This window comes from Amblyraja radiata, chromosome 4, assembly GCF_010909765.2.
Source record: "Amblyraja radiata isolate CabotCenter1 chromosome 4, sAmbRad1.1.pri, whole genome shotgun sequence".
NCBI lineage: Eukaryota > Metazoa > Chordata > Chondrichthyes > Rajiformes > Rajidae > Amblyraja > Amblyraja radiata.
This window is the reverse complement of record NC_045959.1, coordinates 58,670,280-58,689,662: the sequence shown is the minus strand read 5'-3', so window position 1 is coordinate 58,689,662 and position 19,383 is coordinate 58,670,280. Positions and strand designations below refer to the sequence as shown.

At 52.0% G+C, this 19,383-nt stretch overlaps 1 protein-coding gene across 4 annotated transcripts in view; it reads right to left on the bottom strand.

Annotated features, from left to right (window-relative positions):
* smarcd3 (SWI/SNF related, matrix associated, actin dependent regulator of chromatin, subfamily d, member 3) overlaps positions 1-19,169 on the bottom strand; it is a 31,575-nt gene extending 12,406 nt beyond the window's left edge. The window contains exons 1-4 of one of the 4 annotated variants that reach the window (XM_033019562.1): positions 19,130-19,169; positions 3,980-4,170; positions 1,947-1,989; positions 1,152-1,274 (exon numbers count right to left, since the gene is read on the bottom strand). In XM_033019562.1, the coding sequence (XP_032875453.1) occupies positions 1,152-1,274; positions 1,947-1,989; positions 3,980-4,170; positions 19,130-19,141 (369 nt within the window). In that variant the 5' untranslated portion in view covers positions 19,142-19,169. Of the gene's footprint in view, positions 1-1,151; positions 1,275-1,946; positions 1,990-3,979; positions 4,171-10,618; positions 10,874-18,978; positions 19,046-19,129 lie in introns of those variants that run through there. The other 3 variants (XM_033019563.1, XM_033019565.1, XM_033019561.1) reach the window with 3 other exon arrangements.
* Between the last annotated feature and the right edge of the window lie 214 nt (positions 19,170-19,383).

Here is a 19,383-nt window from a genome sequence, read left to right as displayed (position 1 = left end):
AAGCGCTGTAAGGCAGCAACTCTACCGGTGGGCCACTGTGGCAGCCCTTAAGTTTAGTTTAGAAATACAGCGTGGAAACAGCCCTTCAGTCCACCGAGCCCTGCCGACAATCGATCACCCCGCACACTAGTTCTATGTTATCCCACTTTCTCATTTAATCTACACAGGGGGTAATTTACAGAAGGCCAATTAACCTACAAACCTGCACGTCTTTGAGATGTGGGAGGAAACCGGAGCACCGGGAGGAATCCCAAGCGGTCACAGGGAGAACATGCAAACTCCACACAGACAGTAGCAGAGGTGAGGATTTAACCCGAGTCTCTGGCGCTGTGAGGCAACAACTCTACCGCTGAGCCACCGTGCTGCCCCAATTATAATCAGGAAAGGATCAAAGAACAGATGGGAAGGGAACAGAGGAATATGGGCCAAATGCAGGCAAAACTAAGCTAAACTAGACAAAACTAAACTAAAATAATCAAAACCAAACTTGACTAGACTAAATGAGACTAAACAAGACTAGACTTAATAAGACTTAGCTAAAGTAGTCTAAACTAAACCAAAATAAACCAGATTAAACTAAACTACACTTGTCCAAACCAAGCTAAACAAATTTAAACTGGATTAAACCAAACCAAATTAAACTAATCCAGACTAGACTAGACTAGACTAAACCAGACTGGACTGGACTAGGCTAGATTGGCCTAGCCCAGCAGTGGCAAGGTGCTGGCATGGAGAGGTAACTCCGTGGGTGGGGCAGCATCAATGGGAGCATGGATAGGGATGAAGGGCCTGCAACCGTGCTGTCCAGCTCCGTGACCCTGTGCCTCATGACCCCCATGTGCTCTGATTACGACCAATGTCAGGGGTTATGGGGGGGAAGGCAGGAGAATGGGGTTAAGAGAGAACAATAGATCAGCCATGAATGAATGGCGGAGTAGACTAGATGGGCCGAATGGCTTAATTCTGTTCCTATAACTTGTGAACACCAGACATGGCTCATGATGCCCAGCAAGGGCTTTGGCAGTGACTATTTTAACAATGCTTGAATAACGGGATGTGGCGAGTCAAAACTAGTGAAAAGTCTTGCTTTGTTAATGCATTATTATTGAGAATGCAGTAGACTTGGATTCTGCTCCTGTGACATGAACTACCTTCATGGGCCTCTTCAGAGCCTCCTGAATGTCCACCCGCTTCCTCATGATGGTCTGGTCCAGCTTCCGTTCGAAGGCCAACAGGTCCATGTAGGCCTGGGACTCGGGCACCAGCTCCCGGATCTGTGGGGGCAATGGGGATCAGCTCCCTGCTCCCTCCAACCCCCTACCCCGGACACTGCACCCTACCCTCCCAGCCCCCCCCCCCCCTCCTCCCAGCCCCACCCCTCCCATTCCCAGCCCCCCCCTCCCCTCCCAGCCCCACCCCTCCCATTCCCAGCCCCCCCCACCCCTCCCAGCCCCACCCCTCCCATTCCCAGCCCCCCCTCCCCTCCAAGCCCCCCCCCCCTCCCCACATCCCCCTCCCTGAGGCACCAGCTCCAGGATATGGGGGGGGGGGGGGGCGACAGAGATCAGCTTACTGCCCCCAACCCCTCTCCCTTCCCTCCGCCCTCACCCTCAGGCACCGGCTCCAGAATCAGCGGGATATCGATCAAACCTCTCCAACCCCCCCCCCCCCCCCCCCCCCCCCTCCATAACACCACGCATCCCCTCCCCCGTCCCCTCCCCTCTGCCCTCCCCCCTCCCCTCCCCTTCAACCCTCCCTGGGCCTCTGGCACCAGCTCCCGGTTCTTGGGGGGGGGGGGGGCAAGTACATGTAGTGACTCAGCCCACTGCCCAAACACCCCATTCCCGACACCCGGCCAGACCAGCCCTCCGCACCTCCCCCCCCCACCCCCCGCCCCCTTCCCAACACCCCCTCCCCCTGACCTCCCCCTTCCTAATGCCACTCACCTTCTGGGGCAGGATCTTGTCCACCAACCGTCGTCGCTTGGCGCTAAGGGGGCAACAGGAAACGTCACCCCCCCACACAAATATCTCCCCACGCTAACACCCCCTCACACACACACACACACACACACACACACACCCTCACACACACACACCCTCACACACACCCACACACACACCCTCACACACACACACCCACACACACCCTCACACACAAACACCTTCACACACTCACACACCCTCACACACACACACCCTCACACACACTCTCACACACACACACTAACACACAACCTCACAAAAACACACACCCTCACACACACACACACACCCTCACACACACACCCTCACACACACACACCCTCTCACACACGCTCACGCACACGCTCACGCACACATACTCACGCACACACACCCTTACACACACACCCTCACACACACACACCTTCATACACACACACACCCCCTCACACACACACACCCTCACACACACACACCCTCACACACACACACCCTCACACACACACCCTCACACACGCTCACGCACACGCTCACGCACACACACACCCTCACGCACACACATACTCACGCACACACACACCCTCTCACACACGCACACGCACACGCACACACACACCCTCACGCACACACATACTCACGCACACACACACCCTTACACACACACACACCCTCACACACACACACCCTCACACACACACACCCTCACACACACACCCTCACACACACACACCCGCACACACCACACACCCTCGCACACACACCCTCACACACACAACACCCTCACACACACCCCAGCACACACACAACCCACACACACACCACCCTCACCCACACACCCCCCACACACACACCTCACACCACACCCACACCTCCACACACACCCGCACACACACACACACCCTCACACACACACCCCCTCACACACACACACCCGCACACACACACACCCTCACACACCCTCACACACACACACACACACACACCCTCACACACACACCCTCACACACACACACCCTCACACACACACCCACTCCACCTCACACACACACCCTCACACACACACACCCTCACACACACACACACCCTCACACACACACACTCATGCACACATACACACCCTCACGCACACACACACGCCCTCACGCACGCACACACACCCTCACCCACACACACACTCACGCACACACCCTCACACACACACCCTCACCCACACACACACTCACGCACACACCCTCACACACACACCCACACACACCCTCACACGCACACACTCTCACGCACACTCACGCACACACACACCCTCACACCCACACACACCCTCACACCCACACACACACACCCTCACACACACACACCCTCACACACACACACCCTCACACACACACACCCTCACACACACACCCTCACTCATACCCTCCACCTCAAACACACATCCTGCACAACACACACACACACACCCTCACACACACACCCTCACACACACACACCCTCACACGCACACACACACGCACACACCCTCACACACACACACACCCTCACACACACACACGCACATACACACACACGCACACACACACACCCTCACACACCTTCACACACACACACGCTCCCACACCCCCCACACACACACCCACATCCCCCCACACATACACACACCCCCTCATACACACCCTCACACACAGCCGCACACACCCCACCGTACAACCAACTGTTTGAAACATCAGCCAATGTCCCTGTCCCTCCCTCCATCCTCCACCCTCTATCTGCCTCTATCAGTCCCGCCAACACCCTCTCAACACCCCCCACCCTCCCAACCCACTCCCTCATCCTGCGCCCTCTCCCCATCCCCCTTAGACCTCTCCATGCCCCTTCAACCCATCCCCTCACCTGGGCCCCTACACCAGTCCTCCCCATGCCCCTCCCCCCCAGCACCCTCTCCTTCCTCCACCCCGCTCCTTTGTCCCATCTCCCATCCCCCCTCCCCTGTTCCCCTCTTTACCCCCCCCTCCCCCTACCTGCGGGCCCGGCTCTGCACGGCTGCCTGCTGCTGCTGTACCTGCGTTGGTGCTGTGCGTTTGCGGGACTGCTCGAGGATGGGTGGGGGGTTGCCGGGGCGCACAGTGGGACTGGCTCCGTACGGAGGTCCAGGCGGCCCCATGGCTGACCCCTGGGGGGCCATGCGGGTGGCCGACGGCATGCCTGGACGCTGCGGGCAGAACGGGACCACTTAGAGCAGGGAACAGCATGGCAACAGGCCATTCGACCCATATTTTTCATGCTGAACACAATGCCAAGTTACATTAATCTCCTCTGCCTGTAAGTGATCCATATCCCTCCATATCCATGTGCCTATCTAAAAGCCTCTTAAATACCACTATCGTATCTGCCTCCACCCCCACCCCTGGCAGTGTGTTCCAGGCCCCCACCACCCTCTGGGTAAAAACATGCCCTGCACATCTCCTTTAAACTTTTCGCCCCTCACCTTAAAACTATGCCCTCTTCGTTTAGACATGTTCACCCTGGGAAAAGGTTCTGACTGTCTACTATATCTAGGCCTCTCAACATTTTATAGACTTCTATCAGGGTTTCCCTCAACCTCTGACATTCCAGAGAAAACAATCCAAGTCTGTCCAACCTCTCCCTGTAGTTGAAACCCTCTAATACAGGCAGCATTCTGGTAAACCTCTGCATCCTCACCAAAGCCTGAGCAAAGTGCTATAAAAGCTGCATCATGGCTTCCTGACTCTTGTACCCAACGCCGTAGCCAATGAAGGATGATGACGGAAGAGTGGCCAGAGACCGATGGCGACTGCCCAGTGTGAGTGTAGTGGACACCCGGTATATCAGGGTGGAATTGGTCAGGTCGCAGAATACTCCATCCGTACAGATGTTGGGTGGAGAGCAGACTGCCTGCTTAGTTTAGAGATACAGCACGGAGTGCGTACTGACCATCGACCATCCATTCACACAAGTTCTATGCTATCCCACTTTATCATCCACTCTCTACACACTAGGGGCCATTTACAGAGGGCCAATTAAAATACAAACATGCACATTTTGGGATGTGGGGGGGAAACCATTGTTGACTTTCCCCGATATTGACTGGAACTGAGTGCCGGGACTTAGATGAGGAAAATAAGCAGTTTGATTCATGCACCCAGAAGAACTGCTCAAACAATAATCCAACTATGGATGAGGACACACGAGACCTTAGAGAGACATACAGCATGGAAACAGGTCCATCGGTCCAACTCGTCTTTGCTGACCAAGATGCCCCACTAGTCCCACCTGCCCACATTTGACCCATATCCCTCCAAACATTTCTTATCAATCTACCTGTCCAAGTGTCTTTTAAATGTTGTTATTGTACCTGCCTCAACTACCTCCTCTGGCAGCTCGTTCCATACACCTACCTCACTGTATGAAAAAATCACCCTTTAATCTTTCCATCTTCACCATAAACCTACATCCTCTGGTTCATAAGGTGGTAAGTCATAGGAGCAGAATTAGGCCATTCAGCCCATCAAGTCTACTCTGCCATTCAATCATGGCTGATCTATCTTTCCCTCTTAACCCCATTCTCCTGCCTTCTCCCCATAACCCTGACACCCATACTAATCAAGAATATGTCAATCTCTGCCTTTAAAATACTCAATGACTTGGCCACCGACGCCTTTTGTGGCAATGAATTCCACAGTTTCACCACCCTCTGGCTAAATAAATGTCTCCTCATCTCCTTTCTAAAGGTACGTCGTTTTATTCTGAGGCTGCGCCCTCTGGTCTTAGACTCTCCCATTAGTGGAAAGATCCTCTTCACATCCACTCTATTCCCATTCTGGATTCCCCTACCCTATATTGGGCAATGGTCCTGGCCGACTGATCGGAGTTCCAGTGGAGGAGGATTTGGAAAGAGTGATGATAATTCCGTAAGTTTTACGATATTATGGATAAGGATGAGGATGGACGTGGGGAAGCCTACTTACAAAAGCACTGGGCCGAAGCTGGAAAGGGTGCCCAGAAGACTTACGAGGATGTTGCCAGGTCTCGAGGGACTGAGCTACAGGGAGAGGCTGAGCAGGCTAGGACTTTATTCTTTGGAATACAGGAGGCTGAGGGGTGATCTTATAAAGATGTATAAAATCATGAGAGGAAGAGATCAGGCAGATGCACTCTTGCCCAGAGTAAGGGAATCAAAAACCACGGGCATGAATTTAAGGTGAAGGAGGAAAGATTTAATAGGAACCTGAGGGGTAACTTTTTCACACAAAGGGTGGTGGGTATATTGAACGAGCTGCTGGAGGAGTTAGTTGAGGCAGGTACTATCACAACATTTAAGAAACATTTAGAAAGGTACATGGCTATAATAGGTTTAGAGGGATATGGGCCGAACGCAGGCAGGTTGGACTAGTGTAGATGAGGCATGTTGGTCGGTGTGGGCAAGTTGGGTTGAAGGGCCTGTTTCCACGCTCTATGACTCTAAGCTGGGGAGACGGGAGGGGGAGTGGAATAGTTTATGGGTAAATCTAAATCTCCCAGTTGTCAACCATTTTAACCAAGCACATCACCCGGAGACTGCATTGAATCTTCTGATCAGCTGCAACCTTCCCTCCATTGACGAACTGGACACTGCAAGGGCCAGGAAGCGAGCGGGTAAGATCATCTCTGACCCCTCTCACCCTAGCCACAAACTCTTTGAAGCACTTCCCTCTGGAAGGCGACTCCAGACTGTCAAAGCGGCCACAGCCAGACATAAAAACCGCAGTAGCTCTACTCAATAACCAAAAATCTGTCGCCTTATTTTGCTCTGGTATTTTATTTCATTCACATGTTTAAACTATAATGTTTTATTATTAAAGTTTAATGTTTTACGTGCCATTCTTAATTGTTACTGTATGTCATGTTGCTACTTGCGAGCGGAGCACCAAAGCAAATTCCTTGTATGTATACATACTTGGCCAATAAACTTATTCATTCATTCACTCCCACACTGACCTTCCTGCCCTGGGCTTCCTCCGTTGCCAGAGTGAGGCCACATGCAAACTGAAGAAGCAGCATCTTATATTCTGTTTGGGTAGCATATAAACCCCCCACCCCCCCCCCCCCCCCCTTTCCCTACCACCTACATTCCTTCCTCTGGCTTCACAATTTGCACGTTTACTCCCCCTATCTCTTACTGTTTGTCATTTCCTCTCTGTCCTTTGACCAAGTCCAACCATCTGCCCATCAAACCTCCTCTCATCTGAACCACTTGTCAGAATTTATCCTGCCCCCACCTCCCTTCCAGCTTTCTCCCTCCCCCCCCCCCCCACCACAATCAGCCTGAAGGAGGGTCCTGACCCAAAACATCACCTTTAGACTTTAGAGATACAGAGCGGAAACAGGCCCTTCAGTCAACTGAGTCTGCATCGACTATCAATCATGCCGTACACTAGCACTATTCTAAGCACACTAGGGACAATTTACAATTTTTTTGCCGAAGCCAATTAACGTATAAACCTTTGGAGTCTTTGGAATGTGGAAGGAAACCGGAGCACCCGGAGAAAACACAGGCGGTCACAGGGAGAATGTACAAACTCCATACAGAGAGCACTCGTAGTCAGGATTGCACCCGTTGCTATGTTGCAGTGAGGCAACAACTCTACCACTGCACCACCGTGTCGCCCTAATCCTATACACAGATGCTGCCTGACTCGCTGTGTTACTCCAGTACTTATGGGGGGGTTTTCCAAGCCAGCTCCTGCAGTTCCTTGCTTCTCTCTCTCTCTCTCTCTCTCTCTCTCTCTCTCTCTCTCTCTCTCACTCTCTGACTCGCCAGAGTCTTTTGAAGAAGAGTTGATGAGAGTTCAAGACCAGTGTGGTACTGTGAGGTTTGGAGATAAGGAAGGCAACCTTGGATGGCGAGAGATGGCGTATGTTCATTCTAAAGCTTATGTGCACTTTAGAAAGCTGATATCAGACAAAGTCCTTGAGGAATTTAAAAGCATCAGGAAACCTTAAACAAGGAAATAGTTTGGCTAGAAGGAGCCAATAAATGTTCTGGGTGAGTAGGAGTAATGAGATTCCTAAGATATTTTACATGTAATACATAAAAGCTCTGCCGGGGTTGGTGGTGGAGGCAGATACAACAGCGGTGTTTGAGAGGGGTTCAGATAGACATGTCAATATGCAGGGAATGGAGGGATATGGATCACATGCAGGCAAAGGAGATTAATTTAATTGGCACTGACATGGTGGACGTAAGGGCTTGTTTCTGTACTGTAGGCCCTCCAGCCCACCGAATCTGTGCCAACCAGCCAACTAGCACTATCCTACACACTAGGGACAATTTACAATTTTACCAAAGCCAATTAGTCTACCAACCTGTACGTCTTTGGAGTGTGGGACGAAACTGGAGAAAACTCAAGCAGTCACGGGGAGAATATACAAACTCCATGCAGATGGCACCCATAGTCAGGATCTAACCCGGGTCTCTTGCACTGTAAGGCAGCAACTCTACTGCTGCACCACCGTTTCGCCCCATGGTTCTATGTTCTAACTGCGTAAGATATTTCAGAGAGGAATTTATTTGAAAAAATGGAAATAAGAGAGGCAAAGATAGATCACGCAGAAAACTGGTGGAAATATAACAGGCATTCACAGGCACCCTAGCGGAGTTGACAGATACTTGATTAGAACGGGTGTCTGCGGTTATGGGGAGAAGGCAGGAGAATGGGGTTGAGAGGGAAAGATAGATCAGCCATGATTGAATGGCGGAGTAGACTTGATGGGCCGAATGGCCTAATTCTGCTCCGAGAATGTATGATCTTAGGAATGTGACTGGGAAATACTGTAGGAGCGGACATGGGATTGGTGAGAGATTGGGCAGGGAAAGTGTCCAGAGTGGCAGTGGGGATGGCAGAAGCATTGATGGGGTCTTTTCATCGGCCCACCCCACTCCACCACCCGAGGAGAGAGGCTGCGGAGTCTCAGCAAGGAACGGTGCGGTGGGGATTTTAGACAAGCCAATAGAACACTGGTCTTTTAATGTCTTCCACTGACTCCATTTATACTTCACGCTGCCTCGGGAACGCCAGCAGCATAATTAAGGACGTCGCACATTGGCCACTCCCTCGTCTCCCCTCTCCCCTCGGGCAAAAGGTATAGAAGTATGAAAACGCACACCTCCATATTCAGGGACAGTTTCTTCCCAGCTGTTATCAGGTAACGGAATCATCCTACCACTACCTACCACTACCTCCAATGACCACAAGGGTCATTGGAGACCCTTGGTCTATTCTTGTATGGACTTTGCTAGCTTTACCTTGCACTAAACGTTATTCCCTTATCCTGTATTTGTACACTATAGATGGTTCGATTGTAATCATGTATTGTCTTTCCGCTGACTGGATGGCATGCAACAAAAGCTTTTCACTGTACCTCAGTACACGTGACAATAAGCTAAACTGAACTGAACTTATAAATGCTGTCATAGTCCCTGCTTCAACTACCTCCTCTGGCAGCTTGTTCCATATCTCCACCACCCACTGCGTGAAAAAGTTGCCCTTCAGGTCCTATTAAATTTTTCCTCTCTCACTTTAAACCTATGTCCTCTGGTTCATGATTCCCCCACTCTAGGTCAAAGACTATATGCATTCACCCTTTGTATTAGAAAGCATAGCGTAAAAATATTCGAGATGCATCATAGCAAAATTTGAGAACAGCTCCATCCACGGCCGCAAGAAATTGCAGAGAGTTGTGGACGCAGCCCAGACCATCACACAAACCAACCTCCCTTCCATTGCTTCCATCTACACTTCATGCTGCCTCGGCAAGGCCACCAGCATAATCAAGGACCAGTCTCACCCCAGTCACTCGCTCTTCTCCCCTCTCCCATCAGGCAAGAGGCACCGAAGTGTCTCACCTCAAGATTCAGGGGCAGTTTCTTCCCAGCGACTGAACCATCCTATCACAACTAGAGAGCGGATGACCTCCCATCTACCTCATTGGGAGACCCTTGGATTATCTTTAATTGGACATTACCTTGCACTAAACTTTCTCTTTATTCTGTATCTACATTGGACGGCTTGATTGTAGTCATATAGTCTTTGTGCTGGCAGGTTAGCATGCAAAAAAAAAGCTTTTCCATGTACCTCGGTACATGTGACAATAATAAACTAAAGTATACTAAGTTCTATACTAAAGTATACTAAGTTATCTCTATTAGATCACCACCCATATTCCTGTGCTCCAAGGAATAAAACCATATTCCTGCCCAACCTCACCCTGTAGCTCAGGCTCTGGACTCCTGGCAACAGTGTACAGCAGAGGATACACGTTTATATTGTGCTTTCTGGTCAGCGATCTTCATCTGATCACAGGTTCTGTTCCCCACTCACAACAGACTCCCTTTCACACTCCTCTTTTTTTATCCTCCTCCGCCACATTCCCCCTCTCTCTCTCTCTCTCTGCCACGTTCTCTCTCTCCCTCTCCTACATTACATGCCCCGCTCTCTCTGCCACATTCCCTCTCCCTCTGCCACATGCGCCCCCCTCTCCCTCTCTCACACACACACACACAGTTGTTCTTCAGCTCCCGCCTCCGGCCGCTTCTCCCCCCCGGGCCGGAGCCTCCTAGGACTCTCCCCCGGGCGCTTCTCTCCCCGGGCCACACTCACCACCCCATGGACCAGAAACTCAAAGAGTTTGCTCTTGGTCGCCCTCCGGGCGCCGCCGCTCGGCTCGTCCGCGGACATGTCGTCCTCAGGCCGGCCGCTTCCTCACCGCCGGCCACTGCCGCTCCGCGCTCCCTCACCGGCCGACCGACCCGGAGGGGGGAGAGGGGGAGGGGTGGGGGTAGGTTCCCGACGGACAACGCCGGCCCTGCACCAGCTGTCCCGGGACATCAGCGGGCGGCGCGGGGGTGGGGGGACAGGGCAGGGGGAGGAGGGAGGGAGGGGGAGGGAATGTGAGGACGGAGAGAAAGAGAGAACGTGGGGGTGGGAGAGAGAAAGTGGAGGAAAAGAAAGTGAGCAGAGAGATAAGAGAGAGAGAGAGAGAGAATGGGAAAGTGCGGGGAGAGAGCGAGAAAGTGGAGAGAGGAAAAAAGTGAAGAGTGAAAGAGAGAAGAAGTGGGGGAGACAGAAAGTGGAGGCGAAGTAGAGAGAGGGGGAAAAAAAGAAAGACAGCGGAGGGAGTGAGAACGTGGGGAGAGTGAGAGTGAAGAAAAAGTGTAAAGAGAAAGAGGGAAAGTGGGGAGAAAACTGTGGGGGGGGGGAGATAATGAGAACGTGGGAGAGGGGCAAGCGAGAAAGTGGAGAGACAGAAAGGGCGAAATGGGGAGAGAAAGCGAGAAAGTGGAGACAGAAGGTAAGGAGGTAGAGGAAAAGAAAGTGGAAAGAGAGCAAGTGGAGGCGAAAGAAAGAAAGAAAGCGGAGAGAGAGAGAGAGAAAGTGGAGAGCTAGAGTGGGGAGAAAGAAAGCAGGGAGGGAAAGAAAATGGGGGGAGAGGGAGAAAGGGGGGGGGGGGGGGTGTAGAAAGGGCTAGTCCCATTTGCTTGCGTTTGGCCAATATTCCGTTTAATCTTTCCTATCCATATGTCTGTCCAAAAGTGTTTTAAAAGTAATAATTGTATCTGCTTCTCTGGAAGCTCATTCCAGATACGGATTACCCTCTTGTGTGAAAGTTGCCCCTGAGGTCCCTCGTAAATCTCTCCCCTCTCACCTTAAGCCTGTGCCCTCTAGTTTTACTGTGATGTGAATGTTGGTCTCCTAATTTAAGGAAGGACATTCTTGCTATTGTGGGAGTGCAACCTAGGTCCACCAGGTTTTACTGTGAGCGTTCACTTTATCCATGCTCCTCATGAACTTGTACACCTCAATAAGGTCACCCCTCAGCCTGCTACACTACAAAGATAAAAATCCCAGCCTATCTAACCGCTCCATGTAACTCAAGCCCACAAGCCCAGAAGCCCAGGTAACATCATGATAAATCTCTTCTGCACCCTTTCCAAATTAATAATAGATTTATTTAGACCTTAGAGATACAGTGCGGAAACAGGTTGTTCGGCCCACCGAGTCCGTGTCGACCAGTGACACTAACAATATTCTACACACACTAGGGTCCATTTACAATTTTACAGAAGCCAATTAACCTACAAACCTGTGCGTCTTTGGGTGTGGGAGGAAACCGGAGCTCGCGGAGAAAACCCACGCGGGTCACGGGCACAACATACAAACTCCGTACAGACAACACCCGTAATGAGGATCAAACCCGGGTCTCGGGCGCTGTAAGGCAGCAGCTCTACCCGCTGCGCCACTGTGCCGCCCTAACAATAAATTGCTGGTGATTCGTTTATTTTTTATTGATTATTAAATATTGATCGGTGTGTTATTACATTAATGGGTCTGTAAAGCTACTGTGAGTGAGAACCTCGTTGTTCCGCTGCCGGTACGTGTGACTGTGACACACTGTTGATTCTGGACAATAGCAGAAACTGTGCTCACTCTGCCACCTACTGACCATGGCTTCCAATGACAACGTGACTGATTACATAGTAAAACTGAATAGGGTAATATGACGGTTCAGGTTTATTATGTCACATGTATCGAGGTACAGTGAAAAGCACTGTTTAGTATATTATCCAAACAGATCAGATAATACCATACATGAATGTTGGTCTCCTAATTTAAGGAAGGACATTCTTGCTATTGTGGGAGTGCAACCTAGGTCCACCAGGTTAATTCCTGGGATGGCAGGACTGATATATGATGAAAAAATGGACCGACTAGGCTTATATTCACTGGAATTTAGAAGGATGAGAGGGTATCTTATAGAAACATATACAATTCTTAAGGAATTGGACGGACAAGATGCAGGAAAAATATTTCCGATGTTTGGGGAGTCCAGAACCAGGGGTCACGGTTTAAGATTAAGGGATAGGCCATTTAGGACTGAGATGGGGAAAAACTTTTTCAGCCTGAGAGTTGTGAATCTGTGTAATTATCTGCCACAGAAGGTAGTGGAGGCCAATTCACTGGATATATTCAAGAGACAGTTAGATATTGCTTAGGGCTAATGGAATCCATGGATATGGGGAGAAAGCAGGAACAGGGTACTGATTCTTGATGGTCAGCAATGATCATATGGCTCGAAGGGCCGAATGGCCTACTCCTGCACCTGTTTTCTATGTTTTTATGTTTCTAATATAATGAGTTTAAATTCAAGTACAATAGTTAGAGCAAAGGGAAAGATACAGAGTACAGAATATAGTTCTCAGCATTGTAGCGCATCAGTTCCAGAAGTGAATCAAAGTCCGCATGGGGTAGAGGTGGATCGGACAGTACCCTAGCTTATAGAAGGACCCTTCAGAAGCCTGATAACAGAGGGGAAGAGGCTGTTCCTGAGTTTGGTGGTGCGCGCTTTCGAGCTTCTGAACCTTCTTCCGGACGGGAGAAAGGAGATGAAGGAATGACTGCAGTGGGACAAGTCTTTAATTATAGATACAATGTGCTGGAGTAACAACATCTCTGGCAGAAAAGGAATAGGTGATATTTCAGGTCAAGACCCTGAAGATTGATCCTTCTGTCTCGGGGTAAGGTTCCTACACCAGCACTCTCGGTCTTTCCCGCGTCTTTGTGCACTTCCCTCAGGTTCCCCCACCTTTCCCTCTCCAAGGAAAACAATCCCAGCCTGTCTATCCTCTCCGTATAATTGAAACCGTCCACCGCTTCCAGTGAGCCCCCCCCCCCCCCCAACCACAACCTACCCTGTACAACCCCACACAGTGTACGGCTATGTCTATGCATGGAGGGTGGGCCCACAGATGGGGTTCCAGAACATTCCACGGAGGGGGTTCCAGAACATTCAATGCACTGCTGAGGCCAGGACAGCAAGTGTCCTTCACCGTCCGTCACCTGGACCAGTGGCTCCCTGATAACCAGCAGGGGGAGAGGGACAGAGGAAGAGGGAGGGGGGGGGGGAGAGAAAGGAGGTAGAGAGAAAGAGGTGGGAGGGAGAAAGAAAGAGGGGGGAGAGAGAAAGAGGGGGGAGGGAGAGAGAAAGAGGGCGAAGGGAGAAAGAAAGGGGGAGAGAGAGAAAGAGGGGGGAGGGAGAGAGAAAGAGGGGGGAGGGAGAGAGGAAGGGGAGAGAGAAAGAAAGAGGGGGGAGAGAGAGAAAGGGCGAAGGGAGAAAAAGGGGGGAGGGAGTAAAAGGGTGGGAGGGAGAGAGAGAGAAAGGGCAGGAGTGAGAAAGAGGGGCGAGAGAGAACTCAGGATCCCTGGATAATGGCAGAGTCTTTTACCCAGAGTAACTAGAATAGTACAGCACAGGAACAGGCCCTTCGGCCCACAATATTCATGCTGAAATTGATGCCAAGTTAAATAATCTCCTCTGCCTGCACGTGACCCATACCCCTCCATTCCTGGCATATCCATGTGTCTATCTAAAAGCCGCAAACACCAGTATCATATCTGCCTCCTCCACCACCCCAGGCAAAGCTTTGCAGGCATCCACCTGCATCCACCTGTGTAAAAAAACTTGCCCCACACATCTTTAAATGTTGCCTCCCTCACAAAAGTAGAAATATCCAGTCTGGATGAATCATAGAAGATAGACACAAAAAGCTGGAGTAACTCAGCGGGACAGGCAGCATCTCTGGCGAGAAGGAATGGGGTCGAGATCGAGGTCTGAAGAAGGGTCTCAACCCGAAATATCACCCATTCCTTCTCTCCAGAGATACTGCCTGTCCCGCTGAGTTACTCCAGCTTTTTGTGTCTATCTTCTATGATTCATCCAGACTGGATATTTCTACTTTTGTGAGGGAGGCAACATTTAAAGATGTGTGGGACAAGTTTTTTTTGTGTCTATCTACAGTTTAAGCCAGCATCTGCAGTTCCTTCTTGCACAGGATAAATCACAGCTTGGTTTGGGAACAACTTTGCCCTAGACCGCAAGAAATTGCAGAGAGTTGTGGATGTAGCCCAGTCCATCACACAGACCAGACTCCCCACCATCGACTCCATCTACACTTCACCCTGCCTCGCAAAAGCAGCCAACATAATCAAAGACTTGTCCCATCACAGTCATTCCTCCTTCTCCCCGCTCCTCTCTGGGAGAAGGTACAGAAGCTTGAAAGCGCACACCACCAGACTCAGAAACAACAGCTTCCCCTCTATTATCCCATCAGACTGATTCCTGGGATGTCACGACTTTCATATGAAGAAAGACTGGATAGACTCGGCTTGTATGCGCTAGAATTTAGAAGATTGAGGGGGGATCTTATAGATACTTACAAAATTCTTAGGGGGTTGGACAGGCTAGATGCAGGAAGATTGTTCCCGATGTTGGGGAACTCCAGGACAAGGGGTCACAGTTTAAGGATAAAGGGGAAATCCTTTCGGACCGAGATGAGAAAAACATTTTACACACAGAGTGGTGAGTCTCTGGAACTCTCTGCCACAGAAGGTAGTTGAGGCCAGTTCATTGGCTATATTTAAGAGGGAGTTAGATGTGGCCCTTGTGACTAAAGTGATCAGGGGGTATGGAGAGAAAGCAGGTACAGGATACTGAGTTGGATGATCAGCCATGATCATATTGAATGGCGGTGCAGGCTCGAAGGGCCGAATGGCCTACTCCTGCACCTATTTTCTATGTTTCTATGTTTCTATTATCAAACCTCTGAAGGGTCCTTCCATAAGCTAGGGTACTGTCCAATACACTTCTGCCCCATTGCGGACATTGGACTTTGATTCACTTCTGGAACTGACGCGATACAATGCTGAGAACTATATTCTACACTCTGTATCTTCCCCTTTACTCTGCCTATTGTACTTGAGTTTGACGATTGTATTTATGTACAGTATTATCTGATAAGTTTGCATCAAGGCTGTGCTCCCTGCCGATCACCAACCCCTCACACTCACCCCCTACGACGTATACGTGGCACTGAGTAGGACTAATGCACGTAAGGCTGCTGGCCCTGACGGCATCCCCGGGAGCGTGCTCAGGGCCTGTGCTGCGCAGCTGACAGACGTCTGGACTGACAGCTTCAACCTGTCACTTGCCCAAGCAGTTGTCCCCACGTGCCTTAAAACCACCTCCATCGTGCCAGTGCCAAAACACTCCACTGCGGCAAGCCTCAACGACTTCCACCCAGTTGCACTTACCCCCATCATCACCAAGTGCTTCGAGAGGCTGGTCCTGGCACACCTCAAAAGCTGCCTACCCCCCACACTGGATCCCTATCAGTTTGCCTACCACAAGAACAGGAGTACGGAGGATGCCATCTCAACGGCACTTCACTCCGCCCTCTCCCACCTCGACAACAGAGACACTTACGTAAGAATGCTGTTCATCGATTACAGCTCAGCATTCAACACCATTATACCATCTAAACTGATCACCAAACTCGGTAACCTGGGCATCGATCCCTCCCTCTGCAACTGGATACTGGACTTTCTAACCAACAGACCACAGTCTGTTAGGTTAGACAAGCACACCTCTTCAACCCTCACCCTGAACACCGGCGTTCCACAGGGCTGTGTGCTGAGCCCCCTCCTCTACTCCCTCTTCACCTATGACTGCACACCTGTACATGGTACTAACACCATCATCAAGTATGCAGATGATACAACAGTGATTGGCCTCATCAGCAACAACGATGAGTCGGCCTACAGGGAGGAGGTCCAGCACTTAGCAGCATGGTGCGCTGACAACAACCTGGCCCTTAACTCCAAGAAGACCAAGGAGCTCATTGTAGACTTCAGGAAATCCAGGGGCGGCACGCACACCCCCATCCACATTAACGGGACGGAGGTGGAACGTGTTTCTAGCTTCAGGTTCCTGGGTGTTAACATCTCCGATGACCTCTCTTGGACCCACAATACCTCAACTCTGATCAAGAAGGCTCACCAGTGTCTCTTCTTCCTGAGGAGACTGAAGAAGGTCCATCTGTCTCCTCAGATCCTGGTGAACTTCTACCGCTGCACCATCAAGAGCATCGTTACCAACTGTATCACAGTATGGTATGGCAACTGCTCTGTCTCCGACCGGAAGGCATTGCAGAGGGTGGTGAAAATTGCCCAACGCATCACCGGTTCCTCGCTCCCCTCCATTGAGTCTGTCCAAAGCAAGCGTTGTCTGCGGAGGGCGCTCAGCATCGCCAAGGACTGCTCTCACCCCAACCATGGACTGTTTACCCTCCTACCATCCGGGAGGCGCTACAGGTCTCTCCGTTGCCGGACTAGCTGGTCCAGGAACAGCTTCTTCCCGGCGGCTGTCACTCTACTCAACAACGTACCTCGGTGACTGCCAATCACCCCCCCCCCCCCCCCCCCCCCCGGACACTCCTCCCACAGGAAAAACACTATGTCTGTATATATGCTAATGTAAATATATTTTCAAATCATATGCTATGTCGCTCTTCCAGGGAGATGCTAAATGCATTTCATTGTCTCTGTACTGTACACGGACAATGACAATTAAAGTTGAATCTGAATCTGAATCGGATAGCAGGCAAAACAAAGCTTTTCACTGCATCTGGGTACAATAATAAATGTAAACCTAAGCCCTCCAGTCTCTGACATTTCCAAGATACAGGCTCCTGGTCCAGTAACCCTTCAGCTTTAGGACACAGATCGTTTCATCCAATTAGTGCCTCCGTTTAGTTTAGTTTAGAGATACAGCGTTAAAACATGCCCTTCAGCCCACCGAGTCCACACAAACCATCGATCGCCCGTACACACAAGTTCTTTATTTTTCCACTTTCTTACCCACTCCCTACACAATAGGGGCCATTTACAAGGGGGCAATTAATCTACAAACCCGCACGTCTCTGGGATATGGGTGGAAACCGGCGCACTCGGAGAAAGGGAGGGGGAGGGGACAGAGGGAGGGGAGGGAGGTGGGGGAGGAGAGGGGAGGGAGTGAGGGGCGGCCGTTTACCGGGGTGGGGGGACGCCCAGGGTCCGGTACCACGGATATTGGTTCCCGTCGCCTGTAGGCCCCTCCCCCTTCGCTTCTCATTCGCCCCTTAATCGCCCCTCCCCCATCTCATCCCCACCCCTCCATCCCTCACTCACCCTCTCCCTCCCTCCTTTCATCCCTCCACTCCACTGTCTGTCACCCCTGCCCCATCGCCGGGGAACTCTGCCCCCGCCTGTCCCGCGATCCTGCTCCAGGGTGCCTGCCCGGGTCTGTGCCCCGGGGAGCAGCTGAGCCAACAAAGACCACCACCCCCCCCCCCCTCCCCTCCCCTCCCTTCCCCCCTTCCCTCTCCTCCATCTCTTCAACCCCCCCCCCCCTCTTTCACATTCCTTCCCATCCTCTCTCCTCCCCTCACTGCATCTTTGCCCCCACCGATCGAGCGAGAAAGCCGAACAAAAGGAGCGTCACCGGGATCCCCACGACCCCCCCCCCCCCATTCCCCCCCTCCCCGGCACCGACCCCGCGGAGGGAGAGGGGAATGGGTGGGGAGGGGGAGATGTACACCCTGGGAGCAACCCCCATTCTGTCAGAGAAACGAGCGAGGACTCCCAGAGCTGGACTCCGAGCGGTGGGGAATGGGAGGGAGACAGATCGCGGCGGGAGGGAGAGATGAATGGAGAGGCAGGGGGGAGGTAGGAAAGGATGGTCGAGGGGGGGGGGGGGGAGTAGGGGTTGGACGCTGGTACGGACTCCGCTGCTGGAGCGGGAGAGTGGGGGGAGGGAGGGATGAAGGGATGAGGGGGCTGCGTCTGCTGTCACCCTCCTGTCCATGGTGCGGTGGGGGGTGGGGGTGGAGCGGAGTGTAATGGAGAGAGGTGGGGAGGGGGGAGAATAGGGGGAGGGGGAAACGGGTCCGGTCTCCATGGTGGCGAGGGTGTAGAGATGGAAGGGGGGATGGGGAGAGAGGGATGTGGGGATGAGGGGTGGTGGGTGTGCCGGGTCTGTTCTCTCCCCTTCATGCTCCGGGGTTAGGAGAGGAGGGGGAGATGTGCGGCTGGAGTGAGGGGAGGCGATGGAGAACTGGACGATGGGGGGAGGGGGTCCGGTCTCTCACCTTCCTTTCCATGGTGCCGGGTCCGGGGGTGGAGGGGGAGGGAGAGAGGGATGAGGGGAAGGGGAGAGGAGATGGAGGGAGGCGGTGGGAGGGATGAGGACAGGAGGAGGATGGATGTTGGGACAGGGATGGGGAGGGTCCGGTCTCTCACCTTCCTCTCCATGCTCCGGGTCCGGGGGGGGAGGGAGTGGGTGGGGGGGGGGGGAGAGAGGGGGCCGGATCAACACCCACTGCGCAAGAGCAGCGAGAGGGAGGTGGGGGCCCAGGGAGCGTCGCTCAATGCCCCGGCCAGGGAGCGTCGCTCAATGTCCCGGTGCAGTCCCAGCGATACGGACAGGCGCGTTTGCGCATTGCGGCAAAGGGTCCGTCCGTAAATCGCAGCCTCCCGGCCAGACGCAGACGAAC